The 15,362-nt window shown below is 41.9% G+C and overlaps 2 protein-coding genes across 2 annotated transcripts in view; one reads left to right on the plus strand and one right to left on the minus strand.

Moving 5' to 3' along the window:
* The window catches only part of LOC310801272 (dystrophin-related protein 2-like), a gene marked incomplete at both ends in the record, with an annotated part of 20,381 nt that extends 14,824 nt beyond the window's left edge, over positions 1-5,557 (plus strand). The window contains 10 exons of the mRNA XM_083665266.1: positions 1,224-1,390; positions 1,488-1,599; positions 1,753-1,889; positions 2,830-2,895; positions 3,722-3,769; positions 4,002-4,130; positions 4,497-4,737; positions 5,035-5,158; positions 5,255-5,353; positions 5,538-5,557. Coding sequence (XP_083521392.1) covers positions 1,224-1,390; positions 1,488-1,599; positions 1,753-1,889; positions 2,830-2,895; positions 3,722-3,769; positions 4,002-4,130; positions 4,497-4,737; positions 5,035-5,158; positions 5,255-5,353; positions 5,538-5,557 — 1,143 coding nt within the window. The remainder of the gene's footprint in view (positions 1-1,223; positions 1,391-1,487; positions 1,600-1,752; positions 1,890-2,829; positions 2,896-3,721; positions 3,770-4,001; positions 4,131-4,496; positions 4,738-5,034; positions 5,159-5,254; positions 5,354-5,537) is intronic.
* Positions 5,558-9,176: 3,619 nt separating this feature from the next.
* On the minus strand, positions 9,177-14,063 carry glra4b (glycine receptor, alpha 4b; the record flags this gene model as incomplete). The annotated part of the gene is made up of 10 exons (XM_083665267.1): positions 9,177-9,461; positions 9,801-9,896; positions 10,495-10,653; positions 10,939-11,153; positions 11,244-11,381; positions 11,595-11,677; positions 12,114-12,337; positions 12,438-12,505; positions 13,319-13,446; positions 14,047-14,063. The coding sequence occupies 10 exons, from the start codon at positions 14,061-14,063 to the stop codon at positions 9,177-9,179; spliced, it is 1,413 nt and encodes a 470-aa protein (XP_083521393.1).
* Between the last annotated feature and the right edge of the window lie 1,299 nt (positions 14,064-15,362).

Below are 15,362 nucleotides of genomic sequence, written 5' to 3' on the forward strand. Positions count from 1 at the left end.
TTAATACTTACCAAATTTTAAGGTTCTACTTTTAACCCTAACCACCATCCTAATCTATTATATTTGTTTACATATGGGAGGGACACAGCAATAGGCCTGTGCACTTGAAGATTATTTTATCGTCTTTTAAAGCTTACCCTAATCTTAAAACCTAACCCTAACCATAACCCTAAACCCTAACCCTAACCCTAACCCTAACAGTAAACCCTAACCCTAACCCTAAACCCTAACCCTAACAGTAAACCCTAACCCTAAATCCTAACCCTAACCCTAAACCCTAACCCTAACAGTAAACCCTAACCCTAACCCTGACCCTAACAGTAAACCCTAACCCTAACAGTAAACCCTAACCCTAAACCCTAACCCTAACCCCTAACCCTAACCCTAAACCCTAACCCTAACAGTAAACCCTAACAGTATACCCTAACCCTAACCCTAACAGTAAACCCTAACCCTAACCCTAAACCCTAACCCTAACCCTAACCCTAACAGTAAACCTTAACCCTAACAGTAAACCCTAACCCTAACCCTAACCCTAAACCCTAACCCTAACCCTTACCCTAACCCTAACCCTAAGTTTTGTTGTGATCATGCTATGCACATGATGCTAAGTACACTGACTCTATCAAGCTCCACTGGCATACTACTGAAACCCAAATGGGAATGACAACTTAATTATGCCATTTCTCTTATCTAGAGGAAGAGGCCCTCAAGAAATTAAACATGGAGTCCTTTTCAAACCCTTTTAATGAGAATTTAGTCCAGTAATGAACGTTAGTGACTCATGAGACATTTCTTTAACACTTTTTTTCTCTTATCATAAATGTCATGAATTATTTTGTGATTATTCTTTCTGATAATTGACTGCAAGTTTGTAGTAATTTGCTACAGCTCTACTTAGGAAGTCTAGGAAGGGGACCCATTGCCCCAGACTGCCAAAGAGCATGTGTCTTGCCCCCTGTGAAACAAACGTCAAGTTGTTGCAAACAGTAGCCCCGCAATTCAAGTTGCTCCAACCGAGTCGCGATGTTGTGACCTCTGGCTTGCCAACACACATGACCGTCTCCTCAAATACCCGATGTAAACCAGCTACGCTATCGAAAAGCTAGCAATTTGACAGTGCGGGAGGGGGTATTTGAACTTGAAGAGAGAGTTTTACCATCTGAATTCTCAACCCTAACCATGCTTCTCTTGTGGTGGTCCTCCTCACTGTTGGGCTGCAGGCTCCCGGGAAGTCCTCTGTGGAGCTGTCCCACTTCCTGGAGTGGATGAGCCTGGAGCCCCAGTCCATGGTGTGGCTGCCTGTGCTGCAGCGCGTGGCCCTGGCAGAGAACGCCCAGCACCAGGCTAAGTGCTCCATCTGCAAACAGTGTCCCATCAGGGGATTCAGGTGAGACACAGAACCTGACCAAAGGGAATTCTAATTTCAGACATAAAAGATGACATGTACAGTAAATGTTGCCATATGTTCTCCTCTCTTCCCTCAGGTATCGAAGCCTGAAACAGTTTAATGTGGACACCTGTCAGACCTGCTTCCTATCAGGGCGCACCACCAAGGGCAAGACTTTACATTACCCCATCATGGAGTACTACATCCCAGTAAGACTTACTAATGAACATTAGATCATATTCATTCCTACACTCAATTACTGGAAAGGGAATTAAAAAATCCCACATAATCAACTCACAATTTGCCCTCATGGTTCGCCAGTGCATGTGTTTAACATGCCTTATTAACTGATCTCTGGACAGACAACATCAGGGGAGAGGATGCGTGATTTTGCCAGAACCCTGAAGAACAAGTTCAGATCAAAGCAGTACTTCAGCAAGCACCCCCAGAGGGGCTATCTGCCTGTGCAGTCTGTCCTGGGGGCAGGGAGTGAGGACAGGTAAGCCCAGAAGCCTGGGAGGTATTAAGACACTGAACTGTCTCTGGGAGATACAGTGCCCTCCGTGTGTAATGGAACAGTGAAGCATTTTCTCTTCTTTTGGTGGTTGAAAGTGCAGCTGTTATTCAGTTTGGAAACAATAAGACAGAAATGAGCCGATATTAGTTCTGACCGACTGGCTCATGTGCAGCCCCATCATTTTAAGCATTTAAATCGCACCCCCGGTTGTCCAATCACGAGCATCATATGGTTAAGAGAATCAAGTCCTATAAACATATATGAATATGAGTCTCCGGCACACTCCTAGTCTCTACACTGTCGTGACTGGGAACACGTAGAACTCTATAACAGCACACATTTTGGGAGCTAAATGAGTTTATTTGGTGTATTTTGTAGGTGTTACAATTGACCCTTTCCAATTTTACAATTGCCCCCGAGCACAGAGAAAAATTTAGCTTCTGAATTATTTTTTATTCAAATCAATACTGTGATCAAACCATCATTTATAGAGATCTATAAATGGCAGAGCATCATCAGAGAAGATCAATGGGTTGCAGACTTAAGGCAGTTATCGCATACAAAAGATTGTCAACCAAATACTAAACATGAGTGATTAATTTTGACGTTATATGAATCTGTCCCATTACTTTTGGTAAATGTATAAAACGTGTTGTCATTTCTAAATGGTGAAACCAATATATACACAAACAAATAAAAGCTGAGAATCTAAACTTATACTCATAGTAATTGTTTGATTTCAAGTCCAAACCTTTGTATAGAGCCAAAAGAAGAAAAAGTGCTTCACTGTCCCATTACTTACGGTGGACACGGTATGTTGCTCTGGGAGATATCCTGCTCTGGGTGAGCTGCTGTACTGGGATGCCACGTCCCGAGACTGTCAGCTCTGATTGACACTTCTGTCTTTGATTGACACCTCTAGCCCCAGCTCATCCCCAAGGCTTCCCCACGCAGACACACACTCCAGGATTGAGCATTATGCCTGCAGGTACGAGTATGAGGAACCTTTAAAGATAGTATGCTACGCATGTTGCACATTAGATGGGTGGGCTTTACCTTGGGGGTGTTGTTGAGCTGTAACACACATTTGAGTCATTGTGGGTCATTGTTGTAAGCCAGTGGAGGCTGCAGGGCCACGATTCGCAGAGACAGAAGAGGATGCTTCAGGTCATTAGGGTTCACACAACCATTCATAACCCATTTTCTCAGGCCATGACAGACTACAGACCTGCAGACATCCTCTAATAGCTGAGGTCAGCAGCCTGCAGAGAGAGAGAGATCTATGGCTTATGCAAAGGGCATTCCTGGCACAGTTATCTTTGCCTCAACCAAGCAAGTATAGGCTGATAAGCAACGCATCTTCTCAGTCTCTTCAACAGAATGGCAGGGAAAGAATCTCTTATTTCTGATGACTTCTCCAGCTCTGTACTGTCTGGCCTTAATCTGTACATTACCCATTCTGTCTTCATCTGTCACTTTGCCCTGTGTCTCCACACAGATAAACATAGCACTAATGAGCGGAGTGGAGTGGCGTGACTTCCTCGTTAATCAGTTCATCAAATTAAAACACTTGGTGTGTCATGGTGTTTTTTCTGCCAGAACTTGTTTATAGCAATTAGAGCAAGAACGTAGAAACTACAGAAATACAATCTCTGCCGAGGAAATGCTACAGAAAAGAAACAGATAAGATAGTGTTACCCTTATAATGTTTCAACTGTTGGATTCGTAATTCTTCTAATTTCCCTCATAGTGTTCCTTTGACCTCACTGTGACCTACAGTATATTGTCTACTACTGTATGTGTTTCTGTTCTAGACTCGCTGAGATGGAGAACCAGAACTGCTCCTTCTTCAACGAGAGCCTGTGAGTATATCATCACCCCTCTCTGGTCAACTTACGACAAGACAGGAGAAGATGTTCTCTGGTCAACTTAGGACAAGACAGGAGAAGATGTTCTCTGGTCAACTTACGACAAGACAGGAGAAGATGTTCTCTGGTCATTTGTCCTTGTTGAACATCAAGCCAGCCTCACTCTCAGCCCTCTTCCAATGTCCCCATGGTTCATCATTCTGTCATGTTCTCCGTTATGACTCAGTGATGAAGATCAGTATCTGGTCCGCCTGGAGCAGGACTCCCTGGCCTGTCAGCACTTCCTGACCTGCACAGGCTGTGAGAGCCAAGATGAGCTGCAGAAAACACTGGCCATGCTGGAGAATGAGAACAGGTGAGAACTCACTAAGCCACATCGTCTCTTACCCAATGACAGCGATATTGTATAGGGTGAGTGAGTCTTTCCCGATCAGGTCACAGGGTCAGGAAAAGTGCCTGGCCATTAATATGAGCCATGAAGTCATTCTGATAAACAGGCCATGGTCCAGAGAATTCCCTCTAAACAAATCAGGATAATGGAGAAATCTGGCTGCCTTGTTTATTCTCATCTGTCATCTCATCCATTTACTCTGACTAAGCCATGCCCCTTGAGTCAGTCCTTCACGTCCCATTAAAATATCTCTACCCTCATCCAATCATGATGAATTTACCTCAACTAATACTATAAGTGCCTATGGTCATGAAGGTGTAATTTCCCCAGAATACTGCAGGGGGAGTACCGTCGTCTGAAGTGGCAGCATGCTGAGGCCCAGGCCTGTCCTCACCTGATGGCAGGCTCAGTGGACTCAGCCCAGGAGTTCCTGGAAGATGAGACCCTACTGGCTGAGGCCAGGAACCTGAGGCATCATAAGAACAGACTGGAGACCCGCATGCAGATCCTGGAGGACCACAACAGGCAGCTTGAGTCCCAGCTACACCGCCTCAGAGAGCTACTGCTGCAGGTGAGTCACAGTCAGAGACCAGCAGAGGGGAAAACACTCTGTTTCAAGCTCTGTCTATTTTGGTATGACAAGAACTGTTTAAGACTGGTGTATACCGTATGTGGTTGTTGACCCAGGTTTAAACCAATCATGTATACATTCACATGTATGTCTGTGGTTTGAACCCTGTCTGTCACATATAATGCAAATGAATCCTCTGTGACCTAAACTATTAGTCCTTGAGGAAAAGGTTCGGTTGAAATCATTCATTTTCCAAGATGTGAATTGTAAAATATGTTCATATTGTGAATCCAACAGGCCAAAGAGGATTCAGAGGACAATGTATCTACTGGTACCCCTCCAGCTGTGTATTCGCCTGTGTCACGTACAAACCACCTGGGGAGACAACTAAGCATAGGAGCTTCTGACACAGAACCCACAGGTTAAACAATACAATAGGCTAATGTGAAAGGATGAGAGATGCAATCATTGGGGCTCTGTTTAAAATGGACTCCTGGATTTCTTCCTATTTAAGCAGGGGCGGTCGGGGAGCAGGACCAGTGTGATACATCCCACCACCTTCAGCAGGTTATAGAGCAGCTGAAGAAGGTTTTCCCCACAGAGTCTAGAGAGAACGGTAAGTTGAGAGTGGTCCTAAACTGGCAGAGAGGAGTGCTGCATTCTCACAATCATCATCAAATGGATATCCTCACTACATAATCCTTATAATATTACATTGCTTGAAGACAAATCTCTCAAATAGTTGTGTACATTCAAACATCTCTTTTAAACTGTCTATTCTTTTTGTCTTTGTCCCCTAGGTGCAACATCACCTATTTGACACCAAATTGGACTGTTGTTTGCTATTCAAGAGACCACACTGTGATGATCATTTCATGACTTCAGTCACCATAGATTTAACACTGGGTTTCACTACTAAGCTTGATACAGTATGTGTGCTTTTTCCACCTATTACATACACATTGAAACATGAATTCTACAGCTTTAAAACAGTCCCTTGATCTGACTGATGATAACAACAGGGTTGTATTTCCATTTCCTGGGTGTCTTGGCTTTTTATCTATTCATAATAAAGTTGTGATGTCAGTTTGTGTATTTCACCAGTGTTATCATTCTGGGTCACATGTTTCATCAGGCCATTTAAAATCAGGAATTTGTTTCATAACAGAAGATGTGAATTTCTCAGAGGGTTTAGTGGCCAAAATGTTTTCAGAATTGTCTGTCTGTTTAACATTTCATTATGTTCATATTTTTACATTTTCAAGAATTAATAAATTCTTAACTCAGTCTTTCTCTCTAACATGTTTTCCTGTTTTGCCTTTTTTTTTTTTACCAGTTCCATATGGTTTAATTGCAATGGTTTCAAAGTTATTGTCAATGAGCATATTAGCAAAGCATTATCTTAACATTTAAAAAAAGACAAAAAGGACACCAGCCATAAAGTCAATTAATGATGGTTTATTACCAATATATAATTTGATAAAGAAATGTTGGTCATTGTGTGTCATGAAATTAGAATGTTTAAACAAAATATAGCTTAATTGTTCAGTGTAGAAGTGGAGCCACAGGTGAATCTAGTGTCGCTGGGAACCACAGGTAGTGCAGCTTGTAAATGCCTTCAACATGCCTTCAAAACCTCCAGACTGCCTTTCGCCCCAGATTCCTGTCAGCCTCTGGAGAACAACATAAGGGAAAGTGAGTTTGTACAAAATCAGGCCTTCAGTTTTCCACTCCATGTCTGCATTTAGGTTATGTAACTGTATATTGCATTTTCTGAGACTTACCCACAGTGAGCAGTTCTCCATCATTTTCATCAGTGAAGGAGGAGGTGGAAGAGGAGCCTTGCTAGAAACACAGAGAGTACAAATCTGAAAGTTATTCAAGTTCACAGAATCAATCTACATTAAGCAACTTGACATATTAAATGCTATGCTTCACTAATGATGTTGTTCCACGTAAGTCTAGAATATTGTTTCAGCTAGGATGCTTTTGATGTTCTTACCTGTCTGAGGTCATTCTTTGTTTCCCAGGCCCTTATGGAGGTAAGGCTCCCCCAGCATCGCCTCTGTCTTGGGCTGGTGTTCTTGAACTCATCATCGTTAAAGAACTTCACCCTGGGGGCCCAGCACTCACCATATCAGACACCTCAAATCAGAGCTTACAGTCCTCCAGGAAGGCCTCCAGGGGACGTTGTGATGTGATCCCCAGCTCATACTGCCTGCAAAGCAAGTCTCCTATCTGGAGCTCCAGTATGTCAAAGTCCTGGGTGGCTCATGCAATCTCTTCAGGGCCACTGTTGCGCTTTGGGCTTAGATGCTTTAGCCAGTGCCTCCTGGACAAGGACTAAGAGTTGCTTCGTTAGCACCACATGCTTTTCTATCTCCTCCTCTGTGTGCAGAGAGAAGTCATTCAGGGGGTAGATGCTATACACAAATCTGCCCAGGGTATGGATGAGGAGCATCTCTGGGACATTCACAGTGCATGTGACAGCCTGCCGCTGCTTGCGTTTAGCTCTCTTCAAGAGCTGCGGGGTTCGGCTGGGCTGTCCACTCATGACAGAGGTTTCCTTAGGAGCCCTCTTGGTTTCATCACTCTGGGAGATGTCGGGCAAGGTCAGCTGACCAACTGACTGTTGGGTCAAGGAGTCAATGGCAAGTGTAATATGACACACATCTGAAAGCCTTACGTGGGCACTCCTGCATTTCCTTGCTCTTTGGACAGATCATATTATAATTCAAAGATCAAAGATAATTATTATTCTCTCTCTCTCTCTCTCTCTCTCTCTCTCTCTCTCTCTCTCTCTCTCTATTTCAACAAATTACCATTATGCATCATATGGTTAACTGAGCACATCTAGTTTCTAACTTTTAAAGTAAAAATTGCTTGTATAACAGGTGATCTGTTATGCAGACTTAAGTCACACGGTGGCACTATTTCAGTTTCAGTTTCAAGATTCTGCCCAGGTTCACTTTATAAAATCACACTTTCTATGAGGCTAAATAATTATCATAATCATAGTATGAAGCCTTACAATGTCTTGTAAAGTGTGTCTTCCTACAGTACTGTATCTTGAGCTGTGTTTGCCTTTTGGGGGGCTAAGAAAGGTTGTATACGTATATAGATACAGTAGCTATACTGTACCTGGAGTTGTCCTGTCCCCTGTTAGATACTTTAGTAATTAGTATTGAAGCATTTAGATGACTTGCCTGGCTTCAGATCTGTATGTGCATTAGCCAAATCCTATGTGAATTGGTAAGTTAAGTAATCAGTCAACCAACCAATCAGTCAATGTCTTTATTGTCCCAGTTGGAAAATGTGTAGTGCAGTCAGGGTAAAAAACAACAACAACAACAACCATACAACAAATATACACACAGTGAAAGTAAAGCTTCTCTCGCTTCTTCTCCTTGCCTAGCTTCAGATCTGTAGATCTATGTGTTTTAGGCAACATAATGTATGTGGAGCCAGACAAGGAGACGACACCTTTACCTTATTCACTTTCAAGCATGAAGTAATTTTTTCCATGGGTTTCCAATGTAAATGTAGTTGTTAAATACTTCTCTAAAAACTTGATAATGTCCATGTATTATTTACAGTATCTAGTGGAATAGCTGTAGAGTTCCCACCCTCTTGACTCCCGGAGATGTGCATCCTGAACTTTCATTCCCCTCTCATGAATGTTTCTCCTTACCGACTCATAAATGAATAATTAAACGATGGAAGCAAGTTTTGAGTCTTCAAGATCTAAATACATTAATTTGACATTGTAACAACAGCTGTCATGGATTTGAATTTATAAATTAATTAATCATCTTCAATGTAACTCTTCCCTCTTAATGAATTGATACACACAATATGTACTATATCCCCTATCAAAGAAGAATGTGGTAAGCAGAAATGAAAATTGTCTAGTAGTCAAATTATGTTTAATCAGACATGTAACAGCAACACTGTTACATACAGTACTGTACAGTGTACCATTTGAAATGGAATATTATATACTGTGATGTCATATTGGCTTGTATGATTTGCCAGTAAACTGGAAGTCCATAATAGTACAAAAAACTTACTCGAAAGGCAATGTACAATACTATACATGTCCATAAACATTTTTCATGCAGTCCTGGTTTACTATCTGGGCTTGTGATCTCTCCATTTGTGACATTAAACAAATATAGTACAATGACTAAAGTATTAGTGCAATGTGCATGTCCATTGGAATTCATAGAAAATTAAATAAATCATGGGCACTTGTCTAGAGCATATTAGATTCGTTGTTATGAAAAAATTGTTAGAGCTGACATGCGGTCAAAAACCATTTTTAATGGCACAGTTGATTGAACATAGTCTGTGAAATGTTTAGCTGAGTTAGCTCAGTATTGCTCAGAGAGTATAGCTCAGAGAGTTAGCTCAGTATTGCATCTTGAAACACTGGTTTGTCACAGAGTGGCTTGTTTGTCTTGATGTCGCAACACTTTGTATGTGACCCAATAGAAGACATTAAAGATGAGGAAACTCAGGGGGAATACAGCTCTGGATACAGTGTCGATCCGTTTAGCTCGATCTACAAAGCGTCTGCGGATGTCATAGAAGAGGAATCCAGGAGGCAGGTCAGCAAAGACGGGGGCATCCATCTCCGGCCCGACTCCTGTCAGGTTCTGCATAACCTGGCCTATTCCATAACCAGGGAAGTAAAGGCCTTGGCTCTGTGCCAGTTCCTCCTCCTAAATAAAGACACGAGAGGAAAAGGGGGGGTCAACGTTTCCTCAAAACATTCGCTCACTCATGGCATTGCAATATTTTCACTGTATTACAAATAGGCACGCCCTGCATGATAAACACAACATTCAAGAGCATGAGAAGGTTCGCAAGCCCAGGTTGTGTGTGTGTGTGTGTGTGTGTGTGTGTTTAGCAATGAATTCACAGGAAAGGACGGTCAGACATTGGACGGTTATCACAAAGCTATACTACCTTGTTAGTTACCACATTTAGCTTGTCTGAGAGACTACTCAGGAGGGAGTTTACACATTAAAGCACACTTGAAATGAAATAGTTTTTTTTACCCTGGCACAGACGCTGCACGGCTGGGGCACGGCCCCCTGGGAAGCGTTGTTGCCTGGCAGGTTGTTCCCTTTGACTTTGCTCTCTCCGCTTCCCTGCTGATTGGCCAAGACACACGTTTAGCACTGTGATTTCAACAAACATTCAGTGATGCATCACTGCTGACATTTTCCAAATGTGGTGCATTAATAAGTAAACAGTGTACAGAGTACAGGTCTCAAACTGAGATCAGACCTGGGATCATTTGACCTATTACTGAATTACCGGTACCTGGAGCAGATTTAGCTGTAATTCCAGTGCGCAACAGTGTGAGCATTACCAGACATGCATTTAATGAGGTGTTAATTGTTGGATTCATTTTACAAGATTTAAAATAATCCGGAACTACCGACAAACCAACCTTCCGATTACATAAATACAATATTTTATGAACAAGGACGTGTTGTTCTGTTTTGTCTCTGTTTGTTTACTCTTTTATACTCTTCTCACTTCTTTGGGATTCAGCAGCAGAAGGCACCTTTAGCCAGCAGTGGAAGAAAAAAGATTACTTGAATTTAGCACAGGTCAGTGCTCTCTGGATCTCCAAGCATGGAACGTGACAGCCAGCTGAATTTTGTGGCTCCTGCATAACTGGGCATGGGAAATAGCAGGTGACGGGAGCCTGAGGGGCTGGGTCGCGGTGGGGATTGTACTTACGGGTCTCAGGCGCTGTTGTTCTTTCATCTTTTTCCTCAGTCTGAAGAACTCTTTGTGCTGTCGTGAGACAAAGTTCACGGCTGCATACTCCAGTAGTGCAGCAAACACAAACAGAAGACACACAGCCATCCAGATATCTATGGCCTTCACATAAGATACCTACACAACCCACACGATAAACGAATAAGAGTTATTATTATTGTTATTATTATCAGAACTTGTTCAAATCAAACAACTCCAACATGGTGATGAAACACTTCAGAGAGGCCTCCCACCACCATAGGAGTTCACTGATTGCTGGCATTGTCTGAAATTAAGTATCTTTTTACACTGTTTCAAATCCATCACTGAGCAAAATTCACGTTTGATTGATTGTCTCTTGGTAATCCTGGTCATCCAACGCCTGAGCAGAATGAAAAATCACTGTCGGGCAATCTCTCTTACCTTAGGCAGGGACGCCCTGGACCCCGAGCTTTGGGTTGTCATGGTGAGCACCGTGGTGATACCAAGGCCCACTCTAGCGGGCGCAGCATCCATGTTGATCCAGAAGGAGACCCAGGAGAGGATGACAGTGAGCAGGCTGGGAATGTACATCTGGATCAGGTAGTAACCCATCTGTCTCTCCAGGTGGAATTTCACCTCAATACAGGTGAATTTACCTGCCGGTAGAAGTCAGGTGGTTTAACATTCAGGCCTGAGTCCTTCATATGGGATCAAAGTGCAGCCTTACAGGTGAGTGTAGAACCTACCAGTGTTGTAGTTCTTGGTGCAGTAGCCCAGGTCTTGCCCCTCTTTCAGTACGAACTGAGGGAGCTGCAGGTCATCAGCCACCTGTACAGGGGCCACGTCCAACCACTGGAAAATCAGGTCATTCATGGTGTAGCCAACTGCAAAAGAGAGAGAAGTGGAGGGGGGACATGTGTGCCTTTAATTCATGGGGAAGCCAATTGCAGAAGAGAGAGAGAGAGAGAGAGAGAGAGAGAGAGAGAGAGAGAGATAGAGAGAGAGAGAGATAGGTGTCTATTTATAAAGCTGTCAACAGCCCCAGACTGTCTAGTCAAGTGCAGTGATCGGATAAAAAGAGGGAAGTGAAAACTCACAGCTTTCAAGCTGCATAGTGCACGTCTGACTGTCCATGGGGAAGTTCTTCAAATCCATGGGGCAAGACAAGATGAGGGTCAACCTGTGTTACAGAAACAGAAGAACACAATGAGAGGGTGAACTGACAGGTAGAACAGAACTGGGCAGTGGGCACATCATGTACACTCTGAAGGCTGAGGCTTCAAGTTGAATTCAGAAAGTTGGAGGTATTCCATTATGATCATCATTTGGTTGAACACTTAAAGAGATGCTTCACCTCCCCACTGCCATGAGCAAAAGCTTATTTTGCAAAAGTGTGTTGGCCTTGAACTGAGGACTGTGTGGTCCAATGAGATAAGAAATATATAGAAACATTATATATAAAAACACTTAATGTACTAAATACACCAACATTTAATGTAAAGAATAAGTGCTAAAAAACCTGTAGCATCTCTACTGTATCTGTCTTTATCAGTTATGTGATACAGAGTGCAGGGACCCATCATTCGAGGTTCCACACAGTGAGGGGCACAGGTCACCTGATACTGTAGAGGACATTGCCATTCTGGAAGATGCGCAGTAGCTTGTTGTCCGTGGTAACCTCGTGAAAGTTTGCTCCCTTCTCGTTGGCGAAGAAAAGGTCAGGCTTCCAGATGGAGTCCAACATGGAAGGGTCCAGGTCCAGGGAGTCATCAGGATACTCCTTATACGCCAGCCGCGGGTCATTCCACTGTTGCCGTAGGAAAACATTGAGCCGGTAGTCCTATGGTTTTGATTGCAAGACAGTTAATTAGAGGGTCATAACATTAGAAACAATGTTTGAATAAGAGGTGACGATGAATGAGGGTGAAAAAGCACCTCACCATGGTGGTTTCAGTGATGGATCCAAAGCTGTTGATGAAGATGTTGATCGTGACATTGACGGGGGGACCTGAAAAATACATTTTCTCCATGACATACCCACCCATCTCAAACATTCATTCATGTCATTTCCAATGCAGACCATTTGTATTCGCTTTGTCAACACAGTAACTTTGCTAATGTTCATTCACATTTTCATCAAAAGGATGCAGCAGCATTTGTGTCAAATCAAAACTGAGCTTGTCAAGTCGATTCCATGATGACATGTGAACAGTCTTGTTTTCCCATGCCTAAGAATGCGTCGCTCCCTTCTGCATAAAGTGTCTTGTAATGGATTGAGTAATAAACAGACAGCATAAAATGGTGTTGTCTTTTCCAATTCACTCGCATTAGTATAGTGCTTCTCTCTCAACTACTGACACTCTAAATATTTCAGTATCTCATTTCTCCCAGGGTATGATTTATTGATTCTGCTTTAATTACAGAAGTGTATTTATAGACAATCAACTGAGGTTTACCCTGCATGTGCTGACACATTTCAGGGATGTAGAGCAAGTATGAAATATATATGATTACTGTGGCCCATGAGAAATGAGGATGAGAGGAAGTACGTCAGACAGAATCTGCTGGCTTCGCTGGATGAGAGAGAGCAGACTGAAGTAGGTCTGTGGGTAAACATGCAAAGCAGGATGACACTTTTTATAGCTCCTAACAGACACTTGGAGGAATTGTGCGTTACCAAAGCAAATAGCTATCATACTGCCAAAATTCACACATTTTTTATATATATGCTACAACATCATATCCTTGATTTATTCTGTAAAGCTACACACACCTGTTTTGCGAAAAGTAGGCCACCACTGTACCCTGCATTGCACAATACCTTTGAAGTTTGGTCTGATGCGAGCGTCATACCCAGATGTCCGTCCCATAAGTTTGTCCAGGAAGTCGGACGGGGACGGGGGCCTCACCGCCTTGCTAGGGAACTTCATCTCCTTACAGGAGCCAGGCCTGAAAGATGGGAAGGGGGAAACGTGTAATTGGTAGTGTTGTTACTTAACGTCAATGAAAAGGTATGGAAGAGCAACTGTATGAGATAATGACAATGATAAAGGTCTGTGATGAACTGGGTGAGCTATAAAAAAAACTGCAATGTAGGTGAAACATTACTATGATAAACATGATATTTTGAAAACTGTCAACTGAGTATACTTTCTGTTATCACTGAAAGTATCAATCAGACTGTTGAATGTTTTTCTGATGATAGAATTGTAATGTTCTTATTATCACAAATCACAGGGTCTTCAGCGGAAGTGAGCAATTTTGTGATGTAAGAAGACCCACAGCTCATTTGACTTGCCCATTTAGACTCTATAAACCTAATCCACTGGAAAAATCATCTCTCCACCACATCTCTGTCCCCATTAACTCAGCTGTTTTCTTTCATGGATGATCTTGCTCTGTTAGTATTTGAACTGTCTACTGTCTAGTGGAGATGGATTTAGACTAACCCCAGAATCATGTCAAATTGTTGAGCTAAATTGTGAGTTGCTGTAAAAATAAATATTTAATGGAGGGTAAAAGTCTGCAAAATTTGGATGGATAACTAACTGCGTCATACAGGACATCTCTTACTGCTAGTTGAAATAAACAATTATTCAACAATTATTCCCATTTTGTTAAAAAATATATATATGTTTGTTGGCACATTTAAAATGAAACAGGAAGACATTCTTTAAGAATATGCTAACCTGTCAAGGACTAAACGTCTGATATTTTTCTACAGGCAATTATTACAGTATGAAGTATGAAAGACTTTCTCTCACTTCAAAAGTAGTTGGTTTGTCTTAAATTAATTCCACACTATAAATGCAAATCAAATAAATCAGTAATTTGTCTCATCCTAGTTTTACTCAATAAACAAGACGTTTATAATGAAAATTTGAATAAGTGCGTACGGTAATACAATATAAATGCTTAATAACCTTAAGATAAAGACAATGATTTGATGCTTCTTACCTGCCTTGTAGAACGCAGACAGATGAGACCCATACCATCCACAGGACTTGTGATAGCATGCTCTGCTATCAACTCTAAGCATTAAACAAAAAAATGTGATGAGAAAATTATAATGATGCATAAGATTTAGTGAAAAGCCTGTAAACCTAGGCAGAGGAACATGATGTTGTTCCACTACCCAGACCAATCCTTATGGAGCCCTCTGAGCTTCCACTTTCTCTGCAAGTGTAACATCCAGGATGATGCCTCTCTATAATTCAAAGTCGGGAGGTTTTGCGATGCCAGTGTTTGTGTGGAGGACCACAAGCTTTATCTATTTTTTATGGCCACATACATGCTCCAGGAATTACAGCAGGAATATTTAAAGAGACAGCAGCATTTTAGTCATTTTTATGGACTCAGTGCTTTTGGCACTAAATTACTTTGAGAGTTTTTAGCTCATGATAGCTTTAGACTTTAATGAGCACAGGGGATTCACACTAAAGGTGTTATCTGTTCTTCTCACTAGAAATAAACCTAAAACATCTAAATAGAAAATGTGCGTCCCCCCACTCCTCTTTATTGCTGAATACAACATAATCACACTTCCATTATAATAACTTCCATTCTTATAAAGTCCAACAACATTTTTGATTGAGGGAGAAAGATAATTGCAAAAAGAAGAAACAAATTATGTGAACCATGAAGTGAGGGGTAATCAAGGCAGTTAAGCAGACAAAGGGGGGCAGAAGAAGAATAGGGGACAGAAAATTGTTAACAAAGGAAAGTTCTCTTACGATAATTGTAAAAGGGGCAGACATTTTCCATTGTATGAGTAATTTCAATGTTGTCCCTCTATTAGTCAATTAACTTCTAACTCAAAGCAGTGAGTTGTCAGTTCATAGGTTAATTACTTCAGTCTCATTGAA

The sequence above is a fragment of the Argentina silus genome (assembly GCF_951799395.1).
Source record: "Argentina silus genome assembly, chromosome: 2".
NCBI classification, from domain to species: domain Eukaryota; kingdom Metazoa; phylum Chordata; class Actinopteri; order Argentiniformes; family Argentinidae; genus Argentina; species Argentina silus.